At 45.6% G+C, this 15,218-nt stretch overlaps 1 protein-coding gene across 12 annotated transcripts in view; it reads right to left on the bottom strand.

The window, feature by feature from the left end:
• The window catches only part of LRGUK (leucine rich repeats and guanylate kinase domain containing), a 132,999-nt gene that overhangs the window by 32,133 nt on the left and 85,648 nt on the right, over positions 1-15,218 (bottom strand). For 6 of the 12 annotated variants that reach the window (XR_014266817.1, XR_014266818.1, XM_082472889.1 and 3 more), the window contains exons 13-15: positions 11,935-12,048; positions 9,698-9,899; positions 8,972-9,067 (exon numbers count right to left, since the gene is read on the bottom strand). Coding sequence is in view for 9 of the 12 variants with exons in the window: in XM_082472889.1 (XP_082329015.1) it covers positions 8,972-9,067; positions 9,698-9,899; positions 11,935-12,048 (412 nt within the window). In the remaining 3 variants the exon portion in view is untranslated. Of the gene's footprint in view, positions 1-185; positions 2,467-7,093; positions 7,256-8,971; positions 9,068-9,697; positions 9,900-11,934; positions 12,049-15,218 lie in introns of those variants that run through there. The other 6 variants (XM_082472886.1, XM_082472882.1, XM_082472885.1 and 3 more) reach the window with 3 other exon arrangements.

Raw genomic sequence — 15,218 nt, 5'->3', positions numbered from 1 at the left:
ACCGCTTGCTGGTGTACCCCACCACAGGGCTGCTCTTCCAGGCTGCGAGGGCGAGCCACAAAAGAGGCACACATGTGCAAAGGTTAACTGCCTTCTAATAATCCAACGGCGGGCCTCCCATCTATGCTGACTAGGGGTTGCAGAGGGAAGCCGGTGTACAGACCATAGCGCCCTGGCCATAGCTTTCCATTCTGGATGGCACTGCTTTAGGGGGCGCAGACGTTCATGACCTGGTGGCCCCGGGACGGCTTACACGTTGGTGCTCTGACTGCCCCGAGCTCACAGCCTTCCCTTCCAGTTGCCCTGCTCCCCAGCAGACGCCTGATTCTGGGGTGCGGCCCGGCTATTGTCCCCTGGTGCTCCCCTGTGTTTCCGGGTGCCTCTCTCTTTGGCTTGCTGCCTGGAAGCACTGTCCCTTTGGACAGAGCTCTCTCTGGTCTGACTGGTCCCCTGATGGGCTTGAGTCTCTTTGTCAGGCTGCTGGGCAGGGGCCACACCATGCTGCTCTGGGGCACCCGAAGCAGCCTCTCCCTTCTGAGACCTTCCCCTTCTATGAACCTCTTTTTTTCCGCCTTGTTTGCTCCCCGGCAGCAGAAGCAGCTGGCGCTGACTCTGCACAGGTCTCCTTTGTGGGGGATGACCCCCTGGAGTTGGCTGATCACCGCTGAGGGTAGCTGTATTTTCTTGAGATAATCCTCCAGAATTCTCTCTTTTCAAAGATGGTCCTTTCTTGGACACGGCTACTTTCTGAACCAGGTCATTTGCGAGGAGGTTGGCATGGGCCTTTCTTCTGGAATAATGTCCTTTTCCCCTTTTCTCTTCCTGTATCTGGGCATCTTTAGTCAATGGTTCAGCGTGGGATGGTTCAGGAATGGCTGGTGTATGGACTTTTCCTCTCCAGTTCCCCTGAGGGCTCCGAGGAGGGCTGCGGTTAGGGTGGCTGGGGGCCTCTGGGGGAGTCGGCTTACTCTGGGATTCTGGCTGCAAGGACTCCTCGTGGCCTCCAGGTGGCGCCCTTCTCAGCTGTGAGGGCCCTTTAGCGGTCTCTGTGGATAGGGGTTTTTTTTTTCCTAGCTCCTGTCTGCTGTACTGGCTCTTGGTTTGGGGGCAAGGCCTGTACATCTGGGATCTTCTTGCTGGAGGAGCGGCCTGCCTTGGGAGCTTGCCTCTCCTTTGCAGGCCTCAAATCATGAGCGGCCCCTGTGTTCTGAGGCAGCTGTTCTGAGAAGGGAGCGGGAATTCGAGGGAGCTTGATTACCTGAACCCCCCATGCCTTGGGCGGATCGGGGGCGGCCTGTGGTGCCAGCTCCTGCACCGGGGGGCTGATAAGGGGGAGCTTCACCTCCCTGACTCTCTCTTCCTGGACTTGCTGGGGACTGTGGCCCAGATGGGGGCTCAGGTTGTGTGGCTGTTTGGAATGGGGGCTGCTGGTGGGAGGGAGTTTACTGGGGTCTCCTCCCTGAGCTAGGGGGGGCCTGGGAGAGGGAGTCATAGTTTGATCTGAGGCTGTTCCGAGAGCCTCCTGTCTGCTGGGTGAGGGGAGTTTGGGTGTGCGCCTCCGACTCTGGAGAGGAGCGAGGACGCGGGGCTGGGGCAGCCTGGTGGGAGCCAGCCGGCTTCTGGGAGGCAAAGCCACCGGGTCTTCCCTGTCCTGGGTCTGTGTGGTATTGGCTGAGTCCTGGGGATGTGGCAATTCTGGGTAAGGAGCGTCAACCCGAACAACTTCTGCTTTAGGGATTCCCTCCTCCAGAGGTTGCTGAGAATCTCCCAGAGGTGGTCCAAGCTTCTTGGCCTCGTCGGGACCAGAAGGATCTCTTGGGGGATCATGATGGGAACTGCTGGGTGGGAGACTGGCTGACCCAGTTTCCTCATCCTGGGTTCTCTGGGGGCTAAGGGATGTTGGGTCAGATCCCTGTGGAAGTTCAGAGCGGAGAGGGCCAGTGGGGGTTACCTTGGCCTCCCCTGATTCTTCATCCTGGTCCAGCTGAGGGCGGTGGGCTGGTGGTGGCTCAGGGTGCTGAGAAGGCCTTTGGGAAGGAGTGATGGCAGACTGCCCCCCTTCACCTGCTTTCACCTCAGATGTCTGGGCCTCATTCTCAGGGAGATTTGTGGTTACTGTTTTTGAAGAAAGATCTGATTGTTGAGCGTCCCCTTCCTTCCAGTTTGGGGATAAGTCTTGTGCCTGCTGGGGAATACCAAGCGCTGGTGAGCTGGGCTGCGGCGGAGGCACAGCGCTGACCTGGCTATTGGGAGAAAGCTCTTTCTGATGGGTTGCTCCCTCCTGAGTCAGCTCCTGGTTCTGGCAGGGAGCTAGGCTCTGATTTTCAGGGACCTTTGCAGGAATCTGCATTCCAGAGAGATGCTCTGTTATCTGGCCATCTGCTTGCAGTTTCGCCAAGCGCCTTGGGGATGGAACCAGGTGTGCTGGCACCCCAGAGGCAGTCTTCTTGCTAGAGGCAGCTCCTGCTTTAATATAAAAAGAAGTTTGCTAAAAACATCTTAACAAATATGACGATGTAACTTTAGAAATTAATAACCAAAAAGATCTTTTCTTTTTTTTTGATGCACCTAGGATCTTGAAAAGAATAAAATTACACATATCGAAGAACTTAACCGTCCCTTCTCCATGGGGATACTAGTGCCTATAATTCACTTATTTAGTGGAATTAGAGCAATTTTTACTCAACTGAAAACAGAAACTTTTACGAATAAACACAGAGAGGCTTCTTCACAGAACCAAAATTTATATCTAGGTCTGAGAGTGGTCAGAAAATTTTGTAAGTGAATGAGATTTTAAATTTCACCACCTTAGGGGTCAATGCTGCTTTTCATGGTAGAAACTAGAGGATGGACAGCGAAGCCAGACGAAGCCCCATTTGTTTCCTTGTTTAATGGCCTTTTTCCTTGTCCCATAAAGAAACTGCGAGCTCTGTGAGGAGTCGTGCCAGTTTACCAGTACCTGGCAAGGTGCAGAAGCTCAGCAGGCACTCAGTAAATAGGTGACGAATGGAGGAAGGAAGGAAAGAGTAGATCTGATGGAATCACAAGGCACCATGGCTCAGGGAAGCTGCTCCTGGGGATCCACCATCCAAGCTGCTACCCCAGCCCACCCCCAGGCCAACCGCTTCCCTCCAAGTACTACCCTGCCTTCAAAAACGGCTCTCAGGGGCTTCCCTGGAGGCGCAGTGGTTAAGAATCCACCTGGCAGTGCAGGGGACACGGGTTCGAGCCCTGGTCCGGGAAGATCCCACATGCTGCAGAGCGACTAAGCCTGTGCGCCACAACTACTGAGCCTGCGCTCTAGAGCCTGTGAGCCACAACTACTGAAGCCCGCGAGCCACAACTACTAGAGCCCGCGAGCCACAACTACTAGAGCCTGCGAGCCACAACTACTGAAGCCTGCGTGCCACAACTACTAGAGCCCCCGAGCCACAAATACTGAGCCCACGTGCCACAACTACTGAAGCCCACACACCTAGAGCCCGTGCTCCGCAACAAGAGAAGCCACCGCAATGAGAAGCCCGCGCACCGCAACAAAGAGTAGCCCCTGCTCATCGCAACTAGAGAAAGCCCGCATGTAGCAATGAAGACCCAACGCAGCCAAGAATAAATAAATAAATAAATAAATAAATTTATACAAAAAAAGAAATGGCTCTCAGAGGCCACTAGCCATGCCAGTGTTACAGAGGGGAGTTGCTTCCTTCAGTCACCGCCACGGGAGCACGTTCTCAGAGTGATTCTGGTCTCCTGACACAATCGCCCCAGCAGGCACTTGTTTAGGGTAGAAGCCCTGGTATATTCTGGTGACCCGTATATCATTGTAACCCAGTCCTTAGGACACAGCTCTGAAATGCTAGTGGTCACTTCAGAGGCGGCACACCGGTCTGGAACAGCCTTGAAGAAACTAGTCTCAGCTTACTGTGGGGGAGACCTGATACTCAGAGAGTCCAAACCGCATCAGACCTCTGCGGTGAGCCCAGGGTGGTCTGTCCCCAGAAGCCAGCCAGGCTCCTGGCCACCAGCCCTTCTCTCCCCACAAAGCAGGAGGTGCTCGGACTACTCCGGGTTCTTCCTGAACCTCCTAGCCTGGGAGTGTACCCCGAGCACCCAGTCAAGCCAGATGTCTCCAGGGACGGGGAGGAGAGGGGGAGAAAGGACAACCTTACCACTTGGTGGGGTTTCTGAGAGGCTGCCCTGTTCGTCATTCTTATCACCCTAGTTTACAACAGTTATAAGTTAAAACACAAACTTAGTCAAGAAACAAGGTTAAAATAAAATGTGAGAACAGTAAAAATACCTAGACTAGGCAAGTTCATAGAGACAGAAAGTAGATTAGAGGTCACCGGGGGCTGGCCGGGGGGTGGGGCGGGGTGCGTGTTGGTTATTTTGCTCAATGGGTATAGAGTTTCTGTTTGGAGTGATAAAAAAATATTTAAAATAGGCAGTGAATGTAATTAACGCCTTTCAGGTGTACATCTAGAATGGCTAAAATGGAAAATTTTATGGTTGGTTTTTTTTTTTTTTTACCACAATAAGAACGTATTTTTAAAAAAAATAGAAAAATATAAGAATAGTGAAATCCAATGCTGAAGGTTCTTTCCATCTAAGCCCTCCTGGTTTCCTATAATCAGACACGAGTTTTTCCCCCCACTTTTGCAATTTAACAATTCACATAATTTGCCAAATGATACCATGACCTTTATTAGGGACAAAGGCACCACTTTATGGACTAGTAAATTGTTCAATTTTCCCTTATTTGACTCATCATCACCATCATCATTTTTCTCTATCATTAGTCAGAATTCTAAATAATGATTTTCAAATAAAATTTTATTTTATGATCTCTGTAGTGAGAACTCAGGGTGGTGGTTGGATCAGCTTTTTAAAAGCTTTGCAGGAAGTACTATTCCAGAAATCAGTTGTAAAGAGACAAATGGAGAGTAAAGGCATGCCATATACTGAGTTCTGAATATAGTGAGTTTTTCCTTATTTTATAGACATAATATTGTTTACTCAGGATTTTTTAAAAGCTTCCTGCTTTAGAAATGAATATTACCTGCATTGTTATAGGGGGAAAAAAGACAATTCTGTACCTTAACTGATATACATTTTTAATTAACGGTAGATCTTGAGGGTTTATAATCACTCTGTACCCAAAGTTACTATTTTATACACGTATCAAATGAAAATTTCATTAGTCTCTCCCCTGGTGAAGGTTTGCACTTCTGGGTCCGGGCTGATGGGCTGCTGTACTCAAATCTGGATAAACATCGGGCTTTCTTTCTTCACTTTATTCCACTCTCATCATTAAGAGTAGAATTTAAAATTGCATTCTCAGTTACAAATTAGTAACATGAAATTACTAAAGATAAAGCTATGTATTATTATTTCAAATGTTTGGCAATCATTTTCAGTTTGCACTGACACAGGATTACTGCTTCTATGAAAACAACACCACTGGCCATCAGATTTCTCTCTGTACTGAAGCTGAATATACAGATGGACGGTCTAACCTAATTAGGGAAAACCTCAGCTCTGGAAGATCAGATTCTAAAATGTTCCATAATATTATATATAGTTGTTTGGGGTTTTGTTTCTTAGAAGTGGGAGTTCAAGTGATTTCTCTAATCGAATTAATGATTATTGATGAAAGTTAGAATGCAAAACTAAGGCTTCCCATTTCCAGTCCAGTTTTTTAATTGCTCAGACAAAAGAACTGGCTTTCATAGAATCTTAAATATTTTTATTTCAATTTCTTACCTTTGACAGCTCAGTTATATGTAAAAATTATTCCAGTATACTAAAATTATGGATTTTTGCTTCTAGGAATCCATTTACATTTATGTAAGTTATGTAAGTCTTTATGTAGATATAGCTAAACCACAGAACCTAAAATCAGAGTGACCCAGCTCAGAGGGGAGGCCAAGAGTTGAGAGCCAGCCAGGCCTGTGGCAGTGACCCTCTGGGGCTCTGGGCCCCCCTCAGGGAGTCACGAGATTCATTTTGAGGTGATTATGGTTGGGCGCTGCTCTCCTGCAGTGAACCTGTTAACATCTGGCCCGTACGTCACAGCCCTGAGACTCAGAGGGGCCGCTGGCTCTACTCCTGGGCCACTAGAGACACTTATAAGCTTATTAATAAGGACTATGTTAATTACAATTTTTAAATACTTGAATAATATCTGGCCTCCACAAAAATCACCTTATGTGCAAATTTATCCTTAAACTATCAACTGAAAAAAAGTGACTTCCTCCACAGATGAACTGTATAAATAAAATAAAGTGTTTGGCTTCTTAAGAAAACACATTAGTTTACAAATAGTAAACCTGTCAGAAAAACTGGCATCTATTGAGGCCAATGATTTGATATATTAAGTACAATCCTGCCCATCTACTTTTAAAAGCTGGGATTCAATTAGTCAGTAACTGGATGGACCAGTTTCAGGTATTAAATGTATCTGAGAGCGAGAACACTCTTACTTACAAATTCCATAATTCATTAAATCAGACAGGTCTAACCTAATTAGTCCGAATAAATGAAGTTTCATAAAACCCTTCAAACAGGAGTCTATTTTCCTATGCACACATTATCTGGTCTATTAATTTGCCAAATGGCAGCTACAACCAGTACTCAGTGTTCCTGATGGTTGCAGAGTAAGACAAGCTGGGGGTCGCACCCCGCCGCCATGGAGGTTAAGTCTTGCTCAAGAACCACAGTTCAGAGGCGCCCTCAGTGCTGCTGATGGAAAACCACGCTTGTCTCAGTTGCTCGGAACTGCTCAGGCTCAGGGGACCGACTCAGGTTTCTCCAGACCCCCGAGGGGCTGATTTAAAAGCCACGGCACCAACTTATTAATTTACAATGGGAGATGGGCCTGGCACGGGGATGGGGCAGGCTGCTCTCACCTAGGGGACAGCCCCATGGGAACAGGTCCATGCAGGGGACCATATTAAACATCAGAGGTTGTTGGGCTAGCAAAGACTTAAAGCAAAGGGAGCCAGATTTCCTCAAGAGAAACTTCCATGGAGCTTCCACGGAAGCCTCATTAGATACGCTGCGCAACTGGACAGGATCAGCTTTCTAAAGAACAGACCTGACGTGGAGGAGGAGGCCGTGCGGGATGAACACCGTCCAACGCGCACTGGACGTCCCCCTCCGCGACACAGCACAGCCCTCCCTCCACCAGAGGGGCCCACTTTCACAGCGCGCACTTTCTTCTGGTACTTTCCGGTTACTTGTCTCCTAGGAGACACACCTGGAAGGAAAACCTCGGTCATTATCTGTTGGTTGTTACCATTTTCACACCGACCTCATTCCAGAATTCCATGGGCACCTGAACTGGAGAAAGTGTGTAGAGTTGCAAAGCAGCACCATTAGTCTGAATTCCGGCAAAACCGTGACCGGGCCTGCTTCTGCCTGGCCAGGATGCAACCCGGCCAGCAAGATCCTACGTGGGCAGAGGCACAAAGGCTAAACCACACGTACACACAAAGCAGTGGAGCATCTGCACAGCAGCAAGAGTCTTCCATTATATTCTACACTATGTGATACGTGAATGCAGTTCAGTCCACTGGGGGGACATGCTTTTTATTATTATTATAGTGGTGGTAAAATACATGTAACGTAAAATTTGCCATCTTAACCATTTTTAAGTGTATGGTTTGATAGTGTTAAGCACACTCACATTGTTCTGCAACCAATTCCCAGAACTCTTTCCATCTTGCAAAACGGAAACTCTGCCACCATTAAACAATGCCCCTGTTCCTCTCTCCCCCAGCCCCTGGTAACCACCCTCCTTCCTTCTGTCTCTATGAATTTGTCTACTCTGGGTACCTCATATAATTAGAATCATGCAGTATATGTGTTTTTGGTTATTTCACTTCGCAGAATGTTCTCAAGGTTTATCCATGTTGTAGCGGGTGTCAGAATTTCCTTCCTTTTTAATGCTGAATAATATTCCCTTGTACATATAAACCATATTTTGTTTATCCATTCATCTGTCAATGACTGCTTGGGTTACTTCCACCTTTTGGCTACTGTATTGTGAATAATGCTGCTGTGAACGTAGGTGTACAAAAGCTGTGCAACACCTTGCTTTCAGTTCTTTCAGGTATATACCCAGCAGTGGAATCACTGGATCATACGGTAATTCTATTTTTAATTTTTCTGAGGAACCACCATACTGTTTTCCCTAGTAGCCACACCATCTTACATTTCTAATTTCTCCACATCCTTGCCAGCACATTTTCTATTTTTTGTTTTGTTTTGCTTTTTCATAGTAGCCATCCTAAGGGGTGTGAAGTGGATTTGGGGGGAAACTGTTAAATACATCTCAAAATACTCATGTACTAAAATTCTAATTTAGGGCTTTAGAATTCCTAGATTCCAAGGAGATGCACTCATATATCCCATGTCATTTGCTGTGCATGATTCATGAGGCAGGTGGGGAGCATTAATTCCATCTAACAAGATGGAAGCTCAGAACAGCTAAGCAACCTGTTCCAGGGGGCAGCAGGGCCAGGACCAGGCTCACATCCCCTGACCAGTGCTCTTCCATTATACTCTGTAGTGCAACATTTTGAGGACTATGGAAATGCAAAGAAAGGGGGAGAGAATCTCTTGGATTGGGACAATGCTGTCAAGCAGAACACCACCTCAGCCCCCTTAGGAGCCAAACTTCCAGAAGGTGGAGTTCTGAACTGTGGGGCTGACCCATACCTACTATGAGTAGGTACTCTAAGGTACTGCCCAGCGTGTCCTTAAAGGACAGTCTTGTGAGGTCCATTATGGTCCCCTTGACAAGCAGAGGGACTGGTCCAGAGGGCTGATTCATGCAGCTCATTTGTGGGGACCAGAGGAAGTACACGGATTAAAGAGTGAGAACCAGCTTTAGCCTGGTTGATGAGTCCCCAGATAACAACCCACAGATTTGTTTTCCTTTCCATGCCAAACAAAAGGGATAGAGCGGTACCTGTGGTTGGAGCCAAACTCTTGGCGGTTGCCTCAGACAATCCAAGGTATTCTCTAATGAGCTGACTCAGATTTTCGTAGGCAACATCCAGATCATCTACAGTAAAGAAGAGAATGTATGTTAAAGCAACAGAATTATATCAAAATAGAGCCAATCTGTGGTGATGATTTTTTAACTAGATCTAATTTTATGAATACTGTGGTAGGCAGAATTCTAAGACCCAATGACACTTCACCCTTGTATAATCACCCACCCCACCCCCCCAACTTGAGTGTGGGCAGAAACTGTGAACATGATGAGCTACGACTCCTGTGATTACGTTAGGTTATATGGCAAAGGGATTTTCACGAATGTAATTAAGGTTACTTATCAACTGAGTTTGGGTTAATCAAAAAGGAGATGATCTAGGTGGGCCTACTCTAATCACATGATCCCCATAAAAGGAGGTTTTCTGGTTGCAGAAGAGGAAGGCAGAGACTCGAAGCATGAGTAGGATTTGATGGGCTATTGCTGGCCTGAAGATGGAGGGGGCCATGTGGGTAGGACCTGAGAGCAGCCTCTAAAAACTGAGGGTCACCCTTGGCAGATAGCCAGCCAGCAATCAGGGACCTCAGTCCTACAACCACAAGAAACTGCATTCAGTCAACAATAAGAAGGTACTTTAGAGCAGATTTTTCCCCAGTAACCTTACACTTCAAAAATAAAACTTTGTTGAAAGTTACTGACCTGCATTGACGACTGCATCAAAATATCCTGGATATTTCTGATTAATTTTAATATAAAGGTCTACTCTGGAGACAGCAAATTCGATCTCTATACGACTGAATAATCCTTTTCTCCTCAAGTAGCCCTCATATTTTTTCTTGTCCATGGGTACCACCAGGATGTATCGAGGCTCAAAATAGGAATGTTTTAAACTTCTTACACCCTATGCGTTTAAAGAAAAGATAATCAGTTAGAAACAGAGACACAATTTAGAAATCATTTAGGAGATACGTGACAACATGGGTATAATAAGTAGTGTTGTACTGAGGAATTTATTTTACCTGTATAATTAGCTATTATTTTCCTACAAATATCCCAGGATTAGATTACTTCTCTCTGCTCATCAAATATCACGTTATCACTGGAAAAATAAGAATTTGTCCTACCTGGTTATCCTCTAACTAATCATTCTAATGCATATGACTCTTAAAAGAGAAAACTGCTAGAGACAAATAGGTATGCTCACTGCATCTTTATTACTGAAAAGTAATTTCAATTCTACATTTCAAAAGGCATCCTTGCAGCCCCAGGAGATAGAGATCTTACCATAGAGAAAGGCTCCTCTGTTACCCTTGTGTCATCAACTTGGGCCCTTCCTGTTCCTAAACCAGCAACCTGGTTGGCTGGTTCCTATCCTATCTCACAGCCTGTACCCAGAGCATGGGGAAGCCAAGCTCATGACACCCCGCTAACCAGGAGCCCACACGACCCGGGAAGCAGTGGCAGGTAGTGCTCGAGGACCTGGAGGGCTGGGTCAGGACTGCAGCTCTCCAGCTTCTGTGACTCCGTGCAAATCCCTCAAGCTCCCTAAGTAACCAGGGTCCTCACCCGTGAAATGGAGGAGCTACTCCAAATGGACTCTGAAGATTCTTCCATCTCAATCCTACCATCAATAATTTAACTCAATGTTCAAAATCTCTGTTTTTAAAAATTCAGGGGGAAGAAATACAGGCTCTTTTCAAAAACAATGTCTACAAGAGTCAATGACAAGGACAGTTGGGAAAAATGGTTTAGCTGGGAAGCATCAGGAATAAAGCCTGGTTTATGGACTCAACCTCTTGGAAATGAGTAGGAGAAAGCTCTCAGGAAGGAAAAAAGTAAAACAGGAGCCAGAACTCAGAACCATTAAACTGGAATAAGTTAGACACAGGAGCTGGTGAGTTTCTGCACTCAAAGTTGCATTAATTTTTGCTTCTGCCTTGTCCAAGGAAGACATTTTAGGGAAAAGGTCTTTTTTGTTGGGCTAATTAGCATAGAAACAAAGTAAACCTTCTTAAGGATGTACAACCAATCAACTGCAGAATGATAAGAATTGCAGGATTTTGAAGTTAGGAAAATTAACGAACTGGAAGAAACGTGACCAGTTTCACTGAAGCGAGGCAACACTTAGACCAATACAAAGGGCCAAAAAGGAATCACAGTCTCCTGCTCTTTGAAGTCAGAGAGGAAAAATGTTTTAAGGGAGATTCAAATCGATAGTAAAGGAATACCAAAAAACCAATCAACTGTCTCTGAAGATCTCAAATAGTTAATACAGCTACATATTTTTAAAACAAATGAGTAGGAAATTCCTGGTTTTACTCTGGAGTTGATTTTAGAGAGACTTCTGTATATTCTAATTACAGAAGGTCACTGGGGGAAGACGGGATACTGGGGCAGAGAGAAAGATCTCCTGAAATCTGCAAGTCTAAATTGCTCAAAGAATGAAAAGATAGTAACCAGTAAGCAGCTGGAATCAAATGGCAGCATGGCCCATGCGTCTTCCCTGGAGAAGGAAGGGACAAGGTCAGTGGCAGGGCCCTGCCACTGTCCTGTGTGGACAGGGAACCAGTTCCACACCCGGTAGGCAACATTTTATCTGATATCACTTATACAGAGACCAGTGCTCTAAAAAGAAAAACGGATAATTTAGTGAGGAAATAACTTAGAAAATAAATCTTGAGTGGCAGTTTTACTCCATAGCATTTGGGTGATGTCTAGTATTGTAATCTAACTCCTGTCACTTGAATTATTTATATCTTGCCTCCCCTAAGCTAATAACAAACTTAAAATCTCACACATTTGTACACATTTCTCTTGGGCCTAGCAGTGTGCGGCCTACACATTGTAGATCCACACACTGTAGCCCCCTCCCCAATCCCAAATATATATACACATTTACGCATTAAAAAGAAATCGATTGAATGGAAAGTACTTACTTCTATTTCCATATGAACACAGCTTGCTAAACCATCTCTTGCGATACCTTCTATGGTGTCCCTACTTAATCCATACTTGTGATTACCATAATTAAAGGTTAGAATGAATTTCCCCTGCAATGTAAGAAGTACAAAGATTTTGCTATAACAGCTGCCATCATGGAATTTAATATAAATAAAATGATTTGATGTCTTACTTTTTTTTTTTTTTTTTTTTAATTTATTTGTTTATTTATTTATTTTTGGCTGTGTTGGGTCTTCGTTTCTGTGCGAAGGCTTTCTCTAGTTGTGGCAAGCGGGGGCTACTCTTCATTGCGGTGCACGGGCCTCTCACTATCACGGCCTCTCTCGTTGCGGAGCACAGGCTCCAGACGCACAGGCTCAGTAGTTGTGGCTCACGGGCCCAGTTGCTCCGCGGCATGTGGGATCTTCCCAGACCAGGGCTCGAACCCGTGTCCCCTGCATTGGCAGGCAGACTCTCAACCACTGCGCCACCAGGGAAGCCCTGATGTCTTACTTTTATATGATTCCATAAAACGTACAAATATTAGCAATTGTATAAGGATGACAATGGGTTTATGAAACTTAATACCAAACTGTGATAGAGAAATTCATTCAGAATTCCCAGCTGGCCAAAAAATATTAGGCTTTTGGAAATAACCAGCTGACCAAATGTTAGAGCAGAGTGAAGGCAATGAAGCTTATGATAAACAGATCATTTTGCTTACTTACCCACTTCCTGCCAAACCTGCACTATAAACCTTCATTACTGAGAAAGCAAAACTAATAGTTCACCCTTTGCCTCAGCCATTTCGGCTATGCCAGTACACCAGGTCTCCCCCAAAAGCTTCCATTCTCAAGTGCCTCGCATTCCCAGATAAGCCTGAAGGCCATGAATTACAGCGACATCCATAGACCTTTGCATCCTGAGATAAGCGATGAAAAACAGACCCATCCTGCTTTTCCTTATAAACATAGCTTTTTATTGAAACTGCCCCAAATGTATTCAGCATCAGTATTGTGTGCCCTCTGGTCATCTGAGGTACAAATCCTGCCTTCTCTCTATATTCTGAAAGCCCAGTTCTTCCTGAAACTGTAGTCTTGTGCAAAAAAAAAACAAGTAGAAACACATCTTTCAAAATTGTTTGAACTGGATTTCCCTGGTGGCGCAGTGGTTAAGAATCTGCCTGCCAGTTCAGGGGACATGGGTTCGAGCCCTGGTCTGGGAAGATTCCACATGCCGCGGAGCAACTAAGCCCGTGCGCCACAACTACTGAGCCTGCGCTCTAGAGCCCACAAGCCACAACTACTGAAGCCCGTGTGCCTAGAGCCCGTGCTCGGCAACGAGAAGCCACCGCAATGAGAAGCACACGCACCACAACAAAGAGTAGACCCCAAGCGCCGCAACTAGAGAAAGCCCACGCGCAGCAACAAAGACCCAACGCAGCCAAAAATAAATAAATGTATTAAAAAAAAATTGTCTGACTTTTCCTTTGATGATATTATATTTATTAAACAACAAGATTTAATCTGAACTGGGACACTGATGACAACAGAAGGAATAAAAATGTGGACATCCTTGGCCACCGTGACTCCTCAGAGAACATGATTTTGAAATAAATAATGAAGTGAAAACTCCCAAGGCCGAATCCCATCAATTGAAGCCCAGCAAAAGGCAGCGCCGTCATTAAAAACAGTAGCAGTTAGGGGTCTTTGATGCTGCCCTGTGCCTCCTGGCCCAGATGTTCTGGAGGTTTGTGGGGAGGCGGGGCGGCTGCCTGGCGGGGGGGGGTGTTAGAAGGCCAGGAGACATACGGTGCCCCTCAGGTGGGTGGATCTCTGGGGGGTGTGTCTGTTGCGGGTGATGAGGAAAACCCCCAGCCTCCATAATCAGAAGACATTTATGTCATATATGCTATAAGTTAAAGACCCGGCAATAAATATCCTTAATACTTTACTCCCTCAATGTCATACTGTGTTCTTTGGGACAAATACTGTGACTCCTTTCCTTTTACTATCTATATTATATCTACATAGATAGATACCTGAATCTCCCGTCAGGTACGACATACTTTATCTTGTTTACTGTGACTCACTCTGTTTTCATAATGTATATATGAATCACTTTTCAGATATATACTATGAGTTTGTTTACTTGTGTGTACAAGGACCTCCCTCTGTGGATCCCAAAAACATTTTCTGGAAGGATGTAGGGTTGGGAGAAATCTTGCACTGTCCTTGTGTATATAAAACAGGCCTTGTTCAACTGATTTGTTAAGAATTGAGATGAGTGGTCCCCCAGCTTCTGGAGGGTGATACTCCTTTCACCGCTTCCTGCCTGTGGATTTCTTAATAAAGAGCAATAATCGTATCTCAGAGACCTCCAGATCTGTGATCTTATTTCCACAAGAGTAGAAGAGTCTCTGCAGGTAAGTGACTGTGTATATGGCCTTAAGAAGTGTTCGTGTGTCTGTGGGCACATGGGGGGATGATCTTTGTTTCGGGGGTGGGTGGTATGGAGCGTATATGGAAGCATGTGCTAGTCTATGTGTACCTGTCAGAGTGGGAAGGTGTGTCTGTCCACAGCAGGCGTGCAGGGGTGGGGTGTGCCCGGGCTGTCTGTCAAGGGCTACTGCGATTGGCAGGGGGCAGGCTGGCTAGGGGAGTGTGCGTGGAGAGGGGTTCTGTGGACAGAGGCTGAGTGTGTGGGCGTAGTTGGCTCAGCTGACAATGTGTCACGAGTGTCTAATCTCTAGGTTTGTCTCTCTTCGCGAAGCAGCCTCAAGCTCACTTGAAAGAAAAGACGATCTGAAGCAAAATTCAAGTTGAATATGATGATGCCCTTACGGTGAAGTAATATATGTGAGCAGAAAAGGAAAAATGAGTACTTCTCGAACACGCAAGCACTCCCATAGAGGGAGTAAAGCTAGAAGACTAAGTATAGTACAAAAGTACAGCGATTTCTCAGACTAGGAACTGAACCAGACTTACTTGATTACAGATATGATAAGGTATGAAACATCAGAGGAGCACATGGGGCACTGAGAACAGTGAAACTGAATCAAGAAAAAATGCCCCAGACTCTCACAAGAGAAATTAACATCAATTTTGGGAACTAGTTGTCTTTCAACCCAAAGAGTCCTAACAGAATGCTTCTTACTAATATCAAGATAACTCCTCAGGTTTCTCTTAACGGCTTTTAGAAATATAAAGTCTCAGAGTACCCTTGGTACATAAAACTGAACTTCTAAAACATAGCCCTAGGAGAGAAACTCATAAAGAAT

The sequence above is a fragment of the Balaenoptera physalus genome (assembly GCF_965194825.1).
Source record: "Balaenoptera physalus genome assembly, chromosome: 8".
NCBI classification, from domain to species: Eukaryota; Metazoa; Chordata; class Mammalia; order Artiodactyla; family Balaenopteridae; genus Balaenoptera; species Balaenoptera physalus.
This window is presented reverse-complemented; position numbering and strand designations above follow the sequence as displayed.